The 14002-nt window shown below is 41.6% G+C and overlaps 1 protein-coding gene across 1 annotated transcript in view; it reads left to right on the top strand.

Annotated features, from left to right (window-relative positions):
• The window catches only part of LOC124776093 (dehydrogenase/reductase SDR family member 11-like), a 56707-nt gene extending 47329 nt beyond the window's left edge, over window positions 1–9378 (top strand). The window contains exon 6 of the mRNA XM_047250935.1: window positions 9334–9378. Within this exon, the coding sequence (XP_047106891.1) occupies window positions 9334–9378 (45 nt within the window). The remainder of the gene's footprint in view (window positions 1–9333) is intronic.
• Window positions 9379–14002: the final 4624 nt, after the last annotated feature.

The raw sequence follows: 14002 nt of genomic DNA, 5'->3' as shown, positions 1-14002 counted from the left end.
TTCCGTTCCTATGGGTAGCCTCCATAATGCATCTGGTACTATATTTTCGGAACCTTTTACGTATTGTATCTAGATATCATATTCCTGTAGGAAAAGCATCCAGCGCGTCAACCTGACGATCTGTGGAAATATGGATTTCTAATCCCCATACTAGTGTTTGAATACATCACATAGTTACCTATAGTCCCCATACTAGTGTTTGAATACATCACATAGTTACCTATAGTTCGTTTTCGGTGGCTGTGTAATTTAGATCCTGCTTATTTAGTCTACGGCAAGCAAAAGCTATGGTTCTGTGTTCTACATTACTCGGATCCCATTCTCCTTGGAAAGGTTGGGCAGCAAACCCCTAATCAGATGCATCTGTCGAAATTTTAAAAGGTTCGCTCTTAACTGGATGATGTAATATGGGTGCCTCAACAAACACTCTTTTAACGTTTTCAAATACATCATTTGCACCTAGAGCCCAAGTCCACGGTACTCACTTTTTTTAATAAATGTAAAATTCTCGGGACATTTAACTCCTCCCCACGTACGTACCGTCGATAGTATCCGGCCATATCCCCAAAAATCCTTTAAGTGGTCTTACATTTCTGAGGTGCGGACATTCTTCGATAGCTTTTATGCGTTCAGAGTCTGGTCTAATTCTCTCTACCCCTACAATATGCCCTAAGAACTTAAGTTCTTGGCGCGCAAAAAGTGATTTTGACAGCTTCAACGAAATACCTTTCTCTTAAATTTTTTCAGAGTCTTGTACAAAGTTAGACAATGTTTCTTCTACATAGTTATCAAATCCTTCAATAAGTCTCTCCCTCGTGCTTCACTAATGCACATTTAAATGCGGACACGGAGATATTAAGTCCAAATGGCAATACATTGAAATGATTTGATTTTCCATCAAACAAAAAGGCTATATACGTTTTTGATTCTGGATGTAATTTTATCTGCAATATCCCACAGTCAAATCCATCGTGCTAAAGAATCTTGCCTTTTCAAATTTGGATAACAATTCGTCGGTATTAATCGTATGGTCCCTCTCCGTCTCTATATGTCGATTCAATGTACGAGTGTCTAAGACTAATGGTACCACGCCTGTAACTTTCTTCACCACTAACAGAGGATTATTCGTTACACTGAAAATTCGTTCTATAATACTGTTATCAATCATTTTGTTAATCTCATCCCGAACTGCTTCCTTCAAACTCACTGGTATTGGATACGGTTTGCAAAAGAATGGAGTGTCATCTTTGATTTTGAAGTTACAAATCTAGTCGCTGATGTTACCTGGACAATCGAAAAATACCACTGCATGCTCCATTAAAGTTTTATACAAATCTCGTCTTTGTTGATCAGTTAATATTAGGGATTCACAAACTTCGTCTTCTATATCAATCCGATGCGTTCCTTGATCAACATTATCGATTTTTTGTGATAATTGTGCTGTAGCTGTTAATCGCAGACACTGGCGCTCTGTAGTTTGCTCCTCAAAGTGACTATTTGTCACAAAAGGTGTCGAACATCTACTGTCCCCTTTACTAAACCAAAGATGTTCGTCAAAGTTTAAGATGACTATGAACTCTAACAACCAATCTAAACCAAACAGTACGTCTCTATTAATATTCTCTACTATGAACAGCGTTTGACGAAATAACATATTTCCAATACTGCAGTTCACCTGAGTTTCGTATTTTACAAGCTAACATTTTGTTCTCGTGATTCCTATTATGTATACTCCAGTCACTGGCAATAACGGTAAGTGCTGTTTACTCCTTATCGAGTTAAAAATGCGTTTGAGATGAGTGATACCTCACTTCCCGAATCTATAAATATGTTAATCTTGGAATTTTCCACTGTCTCTGCTATTATAGGTTGTGGATTATTAGTAGCTAAGCTTGGTTCTTCAAGTAACAACCATTCCTTTGTGTGTGTATTTTGTGCGTAAAGCTAACATACTTATATGGAATACGGCCACTTAATATATTTCCACGACATGGGCCCTGGCTCTGGATCCAGGTCGAACAACGTTTTCCTCATTATACTAATTACGGGTTGGTTACCGTAACGAGGTACTACATTCCTATTTTCTGTTTTTTGGTTACTCGATACAAATTCTTTAGAAGTTACTGGATCTAAATTTGAACGTGGATGCTTCTTTTGATAATTACTGTTACAACTTTTCTTATTGCACTTGTGTACTTTTGCTAAGTTTGCCTCATACCTTTTAAAATTATTCCCTCTATTCGTTTTATAGTTCGAACTTCACTTTGGTGTAAAATTTCGTTGCGGTCCTTACTGATTGCATCAAGTGCATCAACAAAAGGTAAGAACTCTTCTACCGTTTTCCAACAACTACATAAGATATCTTTTCTCGCATAGATGGCCAATCGTCTAATTAAAATATGTACTAATCCCTCTTCTTCCATTGGCTTATCTAAATACTTTGCTCGTGTTAAATGCCAAACGAAATATTTCCTCATAGTACACCAAGTATTATTGTAATAATTTGGGCCCCATAGATCTGATATCAACTTTTCTTGAGCACTGGCAGACGAGTATTTCTCTCTAAATTTCTTTTGAAAGTCCTCCCAAGAGGAAAAATTCTCAATATTTGCTGTACCCCATTCTGAGGCTTCCCCTAGAAGGTACCTCACAAAAAATTCGATCATCTTTTTTGGTAATACTTGGTTAATCCTTCTTAAGAAATGAGTCGGATGTACATCTCCGTCCGACTTAAATTTAGGGAATTGTCTAGTTAACCCTGAATTAGCTCTCCATTGCAAATCAGTCACAGCTTCACTAGTTAATACAACGTTAGGTGAAGATACATTTTTTTCTACTTTATCTTAGATGCGCTTAATCTCTTTCCACAGGTTGTCCATGCCCTTCCTGTCATCATTAAGTTCAGAAGAAAGAATACGCGATACATTCCCGGATGTTATACACTCGGTAACTTTTCGATCTATAATTTCCCTGAATTGTTCGCCCAAACTAATTACACTTATAATATCAGAGTTAGCTATTTTCTCTATGAAATTTCTTTCCACATTATCTACCCGTGTATTGACAGCTGTAATTTGCGATTGGATGACTGGTTTTAACTCATTCTGCTTGTCTACACTCTCTTCCAAAGTATACAACCCATGCCTTACAACATTATACTTAATATTGTACACTTTTTCAAAGGATCCTAACTTTTCAATAAGTCCCGATTCTACACTATTACATTTGTTCTCAATGTTAAGTTCTAACCATTTTGACAAGGCCTGAGAGGTATCATTCTGTTTCTTACTAAGTTCGGTAAACATATAATTTATGTGAGTAGTCAAAGAGTTTGTCAACTCATTCTTTAGATCAGCTTTTAAATTCTCTACTTTACTGCTTGTAGCGTCGAAATCATTCTTCAAAGCGCCCATGCCTTCGTGCAGATTACTAAATTCCTCGCTTTAAGAGTCGACCTTGACACTTAACAAACCTAAATTTGTCTTTTGAATATTTAGAGTTTCCTTCTGAGCATTTAAAGCTTCACTCTGGGTATTTAATTGAGAATTTACTAAGCCTAGTTCTTTACTTAGGGTCGCACTTTGAGCTTCGATTAAATGAAGGGCTTATTTCAATAGTGGTACAAGTCTATTGTTGTTCATTGTGAGATACAGAGTCCTAACGTTAAATGAGCGCTGAAAAATCTGCAGTTGAGATACCAGAAATATTCAAACATATGGCTTCTTGCTAGAGATGAACCTTTCTTTCTGTTTGTTTCGATCACTAATTGCAGAAGCATTATTGGCAGAAAAGTGGAGGTAATGGACTTGTACCACTACTGAAATAAGCCTTTCAAATTTACCAACCCAGCCCAGGCAGACACTTCTTTGCTAATTTTTATGAGCATAGCTGCGTCTTGAGTTTCCACAACCTGTTGTATATTTTCCATACTCTTGTATGCTTAGCTCTTCTAAGCATTTAAAGCTAACTTTAAATATGATAACTACACAAATAAAGTTCATTCAACAGTATCTTGTACCACTAAGTCCTAAAGTAATGAAGTTTTGTTTCACGCTCACCCGGCATTGAATTCGCGTAGCGTAGGTGAGCGGATGTGGAGGCAGGTCAGCACCGGTGAATGGCTGCTGGTGCCGGAGGCGTCGGATGTACGTTGGTTTCCGCGTCTGCGTCCCCGCGACGTGTGGGCGAGAGCTGTATTGTATACTCGCCGCACTGGATCTTCATGGTTGAAGCGTTCTATCCGTATTTCTTCTTATACAAATACGTCGAAATCTTCTTTGCTGTTATATCCTCGTGAATTTCTCACGTCTTCACCAAATTTTGCTGCATTAGATACCTGAACATATTCCAATGTCTTAGCTTGTCGTATTATGTTTGGTTGCTATGGCAACACACAACACCTTCATTTCTCGTTTTTGACTGACAATTCCTGTTTTTTTTTCGGTCCTTTCACACAGGTCGCCACGTTCGAACGTTTTGACGACTTAAAAGTGTGAGTATGGGTCTAGGTTATACTGATCTATTTCCCCAAACCACATTCCACTTTTTTACGAGATGACTTACTTGGGGTTTGCGGCCACTCTCCTTTACTGAACAGCTGGCTCCTGGAAACTCTCTTGGCTTCTTCTCCGTCGAATAACCCTAGGTACAGGAACTTTCAAGCCTCTTTCTGCTATTGAAATAAGTAGCCATACAATTTTACATTTCGACAATCAACGTTGTATTTGACTTCCAAGCACAATAAAAATTTTCACTTTCAACATACGAGGTGCATTCAAGTTCTAAGGCCTCCGATTTTTTTTCTAATTAACTACTTACCCGAAATCGATGAAACTGGCGTTACTTCTCGACGTAATCGCCCTGCAGACGTACACATTTTTCACAACGCTGACGCCATGATTCCATGGCAGCGGCGAAGGCTTCGCTGAGGCAATAGCAGCACGGCTGGTGAATGTGCGGCCACGGAGAGGGTCTTTCATTGTTGGAAAAAGCCAAAAGTCACTAGGAGCCCGGTCAGGTGAGTAGGGAGCATGAGGAATCACTTCAAAGTTGTTATCACGAAGAAACTGTTGCGTAACGTTAGCTCGATGTGCGGGTGCGTTGTCTTGGTGAAACAGCACACGCGCAGCCCTTCCCGGACGTTTCTGTTGCAGTGCAGGAAGGAATTTGTTCTTCAAAACATTTTCGTAGGATGCACCTGTTACCGTAGTGCCCTTTGGAACGCAATGGGTAAGGATTACGCCCTCGCTGTCCCAGAACATGGACACCATCATTTTTTTCAGCACTGGCGGTTACCTCAAACTTTTTTGGTGGCGGTGAATCTGTGTGCTTCCATTAAGCTGACTGGCGCTTTGTTTCTGGATTGAAAAATGGCATCCACGTCTCATCCATTGTCACAACCGACGAAAACAAAGTCCTGTTCATGCTGTCGTTGTGCGTCAACATTGCTTGGCAACATGCCACATGGGCAGCCATGTGGTCATCTCTCAGCATTCGTGGCACCCACCTGGATGACACTTTTCTCATTTTCAGGTCGTCGTGCGGGATTGTGTGCACAGAACCCACAGAAATGCCAACTCTGGAGGCGATCTGTTCAACAGTCATTCGGCGATCCCCCAAAACAATTCTCTCCACTTTCTCGATCATGTCGTCAGACCGGCTTGTGCGAGCCCGAGGTTGTTTCGGTTTGTTGTCAAACGATGTTCTGCCTTCATTAAACTGTTGCACCCGCGAACGCACTATCGACACATCCATAACTCCATCACCACATGTCTCCAACTATCGACGAGTTTCAATTGGTTTCACACCACGCAAATTCAGAAAACGAATGAATGCACGCTGTTCAAGTAAGGAAAACGTCGCCATTTTAAGCATTTAAAACAGTTCTCATTCTCGCCGCTGGCGATAAAATTCCATCTGGCGTACGGTGCTGCCATCTCTGGGACGTATTGACAATTAACGCGGCCTCATTTTAAAGCAATGCGCATGTTTCTATCTCTTTCCAGTCCGGAGAAAAAAAATCGGAGGCCTTAGAACTTGAATGCACCTCGTAATATGCAACTTCAGTAAGTCTCTCGTACAGTCGTATGTTACAAACAAATTGATTTACATTCGAAAGAAAGTCTGCTTAGACATCATGACTTTCAGAAAAGGAGATTGAAAAAACGTCTTGCCTCTAACAATGCTGAGTAAAGAGTCTATATGAGTACTTTTTCAATTGTTCTTGTTGCACATAACAATAGTCAGTGACACAATAAGCACAAAGCTGTATATAGATTCCATGGTTCTTCCATACACACTCACTACCACATCTATGGGTTGCCCGACAGGTACTTGTTGGTGCCGTTCGACCGTCGCGTCTACTTTCTTCCTGTGACTGGTTTTAAACCTGCACACACAAAGATGTGACGCGCAGTAGGTAGTATTTTACCACCCAATACTAGTATCTAGAATATCGTGTGTTCGAGACGGTAGAGGGCTGAGTGGTTCCAGAATGTACACAGAAATTCTTCAGTCACTACAATGTAAAATGTGGAAAACCACATGATTAATTTTCCTTAACGATTAAAATGAAATATGCCAATCCAGAAAACCTATCTCTACATACCTTCACACTAGCACGATGTAAAAACGTATTTCTTAGATTATACTTACTTCCGTCATCAGTGCCCAATAGACAGCACTCACGAATCTCATTACTACCAATTTTAAATGCAAAACTCAAGAAAATAAAAAATTAAATGGATCCTTTTTATACTTTCTACACAGATCCTATACTGCAAGCGGTATTACTTGCTATAGCAAACAAATTGTCGGGGTGTCAGGTTCAACACTGTTTCTGTTCATTCTTCTAGCATTTATATCATCACATTAAATTTTAAATACAGACTACAGGCAAAATTTATGTCCATAGGTCACTCTCTCTTACAAAAATATATTACTATCTTTTTGTCACTTATTACTGGTTATATACACTATTGGCCATTAAAATTGCTGCACAAAGAAGAAATGCAAATGATAAACGGGTATTCATTGGACAGTATATTATACGTGTGATTACATTTTCACGCAATTTGGGAGAATAGATCCTGAGAAATCAGTATCCAGAATAACCACCTCTTGCTACAATAACGGCCTTGATACGCCTGGGCATTGACTCAAGCAGAACTTGAATGGCGTGTACAGGTACAGCTGCTCATGCAGCTACAACACGATACCACAGTTCATCAAGAGTAGTTCAAATGGTTCAAATGGCTCTGAGCACTATGGGAGTTAACAGCTGTGGTCATCAGTCCCCTAGAACTTAGAACTACTTAAACCTAACTAACCTAAGGACACCACACACATCCATGCCCGAGGCAGGATTCGAACCTGCGACCGTAGCAGTCGCACGGTTCCGGACTGCGCGCCTAGAACCGCGAGACCACCACGGCCGGCTCATAAAGAGTGGTGGCTGGCGTATTGTGATGAGACAGTTGCTCGGCCGCCATTGACCAGACGTTTTCAATTGGTCAGAGATCTGGAGAATGTGCTGGCCAGGGTAGCAGTCGAACATTTCCTGTATCCAGAAAGGCCCGTATAGGACCGGCAACATGCGGTCGTGCATTATCCTGCTGAAATGTAGGGTTTCGCAAGGGTCGAATGAAGGGTAGAGCCACGGGTCGTAACACGTCTGGAATGTGACATCCACTGTTCAAAGTGCCGTCAATGCGAACAAGAGGTGACCGAGACGTGTAACCAATGGCACCCCATACCATCAAGCTGGGTGATACGCCAATATGGCGATGACGAATATACGCTTCCAATGTGCGTTCACCGCGATGTCCCCAAACACGGATGCGACCATCATGATGCTGTAAACAGAACCTGGATTCATCCGTTGAAATGACGTTTTGCCATTTGTGCACCCAGGTTCGTCGTTGAGGACACCATCGCAGGCGCTCCTGTCTGTGATGCAGCGTCAAGGGTAACCGCAGCCATGGTCTTCGAGCTGATAGTCCATGCTGCTGCAAACGTCGTCGAAGTGTTCGTGCAGATGGTTGTTGCCTTGCAAACGTTCCCATCTGTTGACTCAGGGATCGAGAAGTGGCTGCACGATCCGCTACAGCCATGCGGTTAAGATGCCTGTCATCTCGACTGCTAATGATACGAGGCCGTTGGGATCCAGCACGGCGTTCCGTATTACCCTCCTGAACCCACCGACTCCATATTCCGCTAACAGTCATCGGATCTCGACCAAGGCGAGCAGCAATGTCGCGATACGATAAACGGCAATGAGAAATCGGTTGGAAACTTTCCTCATGTCAGCACGTTGTAGGTGTCGCCACCGGCGCCAACCTTGTGTGAATGCTCTGAAAAGCTAATCATTTGCATATCACAGCGTCTTCTTCCTGTCGGTCAAACTTCGTGTCTGTAGCACGTCATCTTTGTGGTGTAGCAATTTTAATGGCCAGTAGTGTAACTTCTCCTTTTACATACGAAAGAAAACAACCATGAGAGAACGAGTATTTTACATTATTGAATCCATATCTTTTCTAGTTGACATTTACGGTCTTCCGCTGCGCGTGAGTAATACACATTATGCAATTCATAGAGTATTCTTTGAAAATTTATGCCGCATCTTTTTCTTGTTTTCATTATGTCAGACTTTCCTCTAAAATTCGCATGGCCAGAAGTAGATTACGTACGTTTATGGAAATAAATTATACACTTATGTGAGGGCAATTACATTCTTCATTGCATATGACAAAAATCAACGAAACATAAATTTACAACTTTGTATGTTTACCAGTTTGTGTACATGGACGTAGGTTGTTACCACAGGTGTGTCTTCCGCAATATTCGTGCGCCAATCAAAGAGCGAAAATGTGAAAGAAAAAGGCTGGTATCTCTGAAACGCATGTTAACACGTAGTCTTAATGTTTAACGTCTTTTAGTGATAACCTATGAAGTCGAATTTGCGACTGAGTAGGTCTTAAATAAAAATCAAAGGCTATCGATACCTAGAAGTGAGCGCATGTTGTGAATGTCCCAGGCCTGACTGTATACACATATACTGGATGAAACCTAAACTACTTTATACTAATTTCATCATCCTCTTCATCTTGCTCTTCAAGCTTTCTTCAAGCCATTTCGGGTGTCACTCCTGTACTCAGTCTTCAAAGGTCTTCTTTTCCAGAAGATCGAAATAGCAAACGTTTTAGTGGTAGCCAGTTTGCGAAATACATGTAATATGATCTCTCCATTGTGTTCTGTGTTCCCTTAATTCGCTCAGCACGTTGTATACGTTTAATTCCTTGCGGATATCCTTGTTTCTGGTCATGTCTTTTTCAGAGAATCTCTCAGACAGGTCGCAAGAGCCTCAATCCAGTGGTCTAAGGCTGTAATCGCTATTTTATTCTAAAATTTTGTCATTGTAGCCTTCCTCGAATCGTTTGTCAGGACCTTTTGTGTTGGGCCACACATATGACTGAACTTACTCATTTTGATCGTGGCATCAGTACGTAAAAGTCAAAATTCGAGATATGTCGAAAAAATTCCGGAACTTCGTCCACAAAATTTTTCTGCGCTTACCTTTACGTATTGTGCTTGGTCTCCTTCAAAATACTATCCTCCACAATTGATCTAAACGTCGTTTCCACTTCCGGAAGTAGTCTTGGTACGCCTCTTGTTGGTTCGCGCGAAGCGCCATCTGCGAATTGTCTTTTATCTCGTCTATCGTCGCAAATCTTCGTGCTTTCAATGAGGCTTTCAAAGAGTGAAAGTACGGAGGATGGTGAAGCACAGTTATTTCGTTTTTCGTGCAGTAGTCACGCACCAACAGGGATGAATGTGCGGGTGCGTTATCGTGGTTCAAGAGCCATGAACTGTATCACCACATTTCAGGCCACTTCCTTCTCACATTTTCACGCAGGCGTCGCAACACATCCCTACGATACCATCGATTAACAGTTTGTTCCTGTGGCACGAATTTATGATGAACTGATCCTTCAGATTCAAAGAAAACTATCTGCATGGCTTTGATATTTCAGCTGAAGAGCTTTTCTTGGTTTTAGAGAACCTTTCCCGACCCACTGTGAAGACTGAACCTTGGTCTCAGCATAATAAGCGTTGACCCGCGTCTCATCACCAGCTACGATTCTATTAAGGGACATCTCGTTCTCAGTTGTGCGATCCAAAAGCTCTTCACATATTGCGAGGCGAAGGTTTTTCTGATCTTGACCCATGAGCTATGGGACAAACTTGACAGCAACACGATGTGTTCCATGATGCTGTGTCAGGATTTCATGACATGATCCAACTGAAATGTTACGTTCTTCTGCAATCTCTCGGACAGTCAGTCTTCGATTGGCAGACACAATGCCGTTGACGTTTCTGATAAGATCGTCGTCGGTAGATGTCGAACGAGGTCCTGAACGAGGGTTAGCTTTAACTTCCGTCTGCCTAGTTTTGAACCTTGTGAACACTGAATACGGCTTAGGCACTCATCACCACAGACTTCCTGCGCCATTTGACGTGTCTCTGTAAAGGTTTGAGTTTCACGCACAATTCAATGCAGATGCGTTGCTCCTCTAACTCTTTTTATCTCGAAATTGGTGGACTGTGCGACACGAGGTTCTACTAATACAGCACTGAACAATAACTAATAAACATACAAAATGAAACTCCAGGCAGTTACACATTAAACACAGGCATGTGCAGGGATGTCAACCGCATTTCGTCCCAACACACCATTGGCGCGAAATTACGGATGTTCCGGTATTTTTTGAACAGACCTCGTATATTGTAGATATTTGAAACCTGAAATGTTTGTCACTTATGATGTACTAGCACTATTTTTGATCGTACACGATACTTATCCAGGAAGTCTATAATATTTGTTTTGCTTTTAGATATTGATAAGTCATTACCTTGAAACGTCATTTTGAACTCGCTGTATAATTGCCGTATAGTCGGCGTTTAGAGAGAATTTAAGATTGTGTCAATACTAATGCAGAATCCGCTCGTTGTTTCATTGTTTCTGTTATTTGTAGGAATCCTACATACTTGGTTCGCTAGACATACAATCAAACAATTGGTATTAATCAGTTTTATTACAATATGGCAATTACAATACTTAACTTTGATATGTATCACAAGCAAAGGGCGACATACAAAATAATCAGTCTTCTTCAGAATAGAAAAACATAACTGATGATGGTCGAAGTAGAGAGGATATAAAATGTAGACTGGCAATGACAAGGAAAGCGTTTCTGAAGAAGAGAAATTTGTTAACATCGAGTATAGACTTAAGTGTCAGGAAGTCGTTTCTGAAAGTATTCGTATGGAGTGTAGCCATGTATAGAAGTGAAACATGGACGATAAACAGTTTGGACAAGAAGAGAATAGAAGCTTTCGAAATGTGGTGCTACAGAAGAATGCTGTAGATTAGATGGGTAGATCACATAACTAATGAGGAGGTATTGAATAGGATTGGGGAGAAGAGGAGTTTGTGGCACAACTTGACTAGAAGAAGGGATCGGTTGGTAGGACACTTTCTGAGGCATCAAGGGATCACCAATTTAATATTGGAGGGCAGCGTGGAGGGTAAAAATCGCAGAGGGAGACCAAGAGATGACTACACTGAGCAGATTCAGTAGGATGTAGGCTGCAGTACGTACTGGGAGATGAAGAAGCTTGCACAGGATAGAGTAGCATGGAGAGCTGCATCAAACCAGTCTCCGGACTGAAGACCATAACAACAACAAGTCGGTGCTACATAGAGATAGTTAACGAAGTGGTTAACAATGAAGCTGCCATCGAAGTGTGGGCTCCACCAGTCAGGTGCGGCGCTTATGTCCTCTTGCGATAGAGGCCGCTGTTGTCGCGTTGTCATCCTGGAGAGAGGTCGATCAGCGTCCGATTGGCTGACCTTCTCACAGCCGCCTCCTCTCTTTCGTTCCCGACAGATGTGCTGATTTTACGCCGTAACAGTTTCACTGACTGCAGTTAGTCCGCATAAATATTAAAAACTGTGGGACATACACAGACAGTTACCGTGTCTCATATCTTTGTTAGTAAATAATTTCTTTTCTTATATGCCCGTTTGGATGTAAGTTTGGTAGCGTATTTTGGTAGACTTTTGCAATGCTTCGACAGCTGTATGCGATACCCTCTCCGTTAGATTAATGTCCCCAGTTTAGCTTTCAGTACATTATCGACAGCTTTTCGAAAGTATCACAGCACTTCAGGAAGTAAGTTACACACTGTTAAAGCAGACCAAGTAACTATTATTGAATGCTCCACCACACTTCAAAGCGACACAGATAAATGACTCTATTTTCCGTTTCTCAACATAGCTACCAAATCTCTGCAAACAACAGTGGGAACGTTCTACATATTGTTCAGTTCCTCAATGATAGAAATACACTCCTTGGTCACGGAGTCATTCGATAATCGCTGTGTGAATGTCCTTACAGTTGGTCTAATGCTTTCGCATGTCTTAAGGTAGACTGGAATATGTGTCACAATAATTACGTTAAGCCTACATGTAACATATTGACGATAGCTGCACTGTCAACTGAAATCTAGATCTACAGCAAAAAAGATGTGATATTATGCCTGATCCTGACCTTCTTTCTTTCCTGTATTTATAAATATTTTCATAAAAGGCTTTAAGAGGAAAGGCAAAGGGAAATTCGCGATTGAAAATTAAGCGCTTCTTGCGGGAGAACAAATTTCTTCTGTTAATAGTATCGTAAGGGATAAACAGATCCAAGATTATTCGGCGAGATTTTTCAATATGTAGAATGATTGTCATCGTGTAGCATTGAAGTAATTAGCCAAAGTACACTGCCCTACTGCAACCCTAAGATGTCTATTTTTGCCTGTACTTTTCATGCCTTTTATGAAAGTATTAATAAATACAGTACAATGACCATTGTTTCGGTTTACTTGGAGTAAAAGTAAGTAAAAAGTGAAGATTAACAAAAGAAAAAAAAAAGAATTTCCACACAAAGACTCGACCCCATGACCCTCGGATTACTATTCTGTACACTTTCCACTTTTTTTTTTTTTAATTCTGTATACCAGAATTCCAGGACTGGCTAGCGCCTTCCGATTGGCGGAACATCCAAACGTGTTTTCTCGAAATTTTGATGGAGATTCCGTTTGTAGTGAGTTCAGAACATCATGTCGGCAAAAAAGGATCAGCATCTCATGGTTTGGACGTTCCAGCTGGAATGCGGGTCATGAAAGGCGCTCCGTAGAAAACTGGTAAGGAACAGCTTGTATCTGGTGTTGCGAACAAGTGTACAGTGTCGATCGTTAAGGACGTCCAATAACCTAGTTCTGATTTCTCAACGGGGCCAAAATGGTAGCGGACCGTATGACCTCTTATCCGATTCACAGCGTTAGTTTTCGTTGCAGGGTAATGAATTACATCTGGGAAAAGCGTCAGGAAAGTGATCTCAGCAGGTGTCTGTCAGGCAAGAAAAGTACGGCGAGCCTCCGTACTTCTGACGACGGTCCACAAGAGAATCAGTGCGCGCCTGTGTCTCCTACACCACAGCGAACACAGAGGGGTATGTCAGGGAGGCAGATGCGGTGCAAACGAAACTGGTTGACATGTTTTTCATTGACAGATGGACTGGACGCTGGCGTCGAGATAACCTGCATGCACCGCTTTCCACGCACGACGCTCCAGATGATCTGCAGAAACTTGTGTTCGATGGGGTTGGGGGTTTGACACATTTGTTCAAAAATGGTTCAAATGGCTCTGAGCACTATGGGACTTAACATCTGTGGTCATCAGTCCCCTAGAACTTAGAACTACGTAAACTTAACAAACCTAAGGACACCACACACATCCATGCCCGAGGCAGGATTCGAACCTGCGACCGTAGCGGTCACGCGGTTCCAGACTGAAGCGCCTAGAACCGCAAGGCCACACGGGCCGCCGACGCATTTGTAATGTGTCTTGAACAGTCTTCGTCTGGAGTAGACGTGGAAAGGGTAAGGAGTG

This window comes from Schistocerca piceifrons, chromosome 2, assembly GCF_021461385.2.
Source record: "Schistocerca piceifrons isolate TAMUIC-IGC-003096 chromosome 2, iqSchPice1.1, whole genome shotgun sequence".
NCBI lineage: Eukaryota > Metazoa > Arthropoda > Insecta > Orthoptera > Acrididae > Schistocerca > Schistocerca piceifrons.
This window is presented reverse-complemented; position numbering and strand designations above follow the sequence as displayed.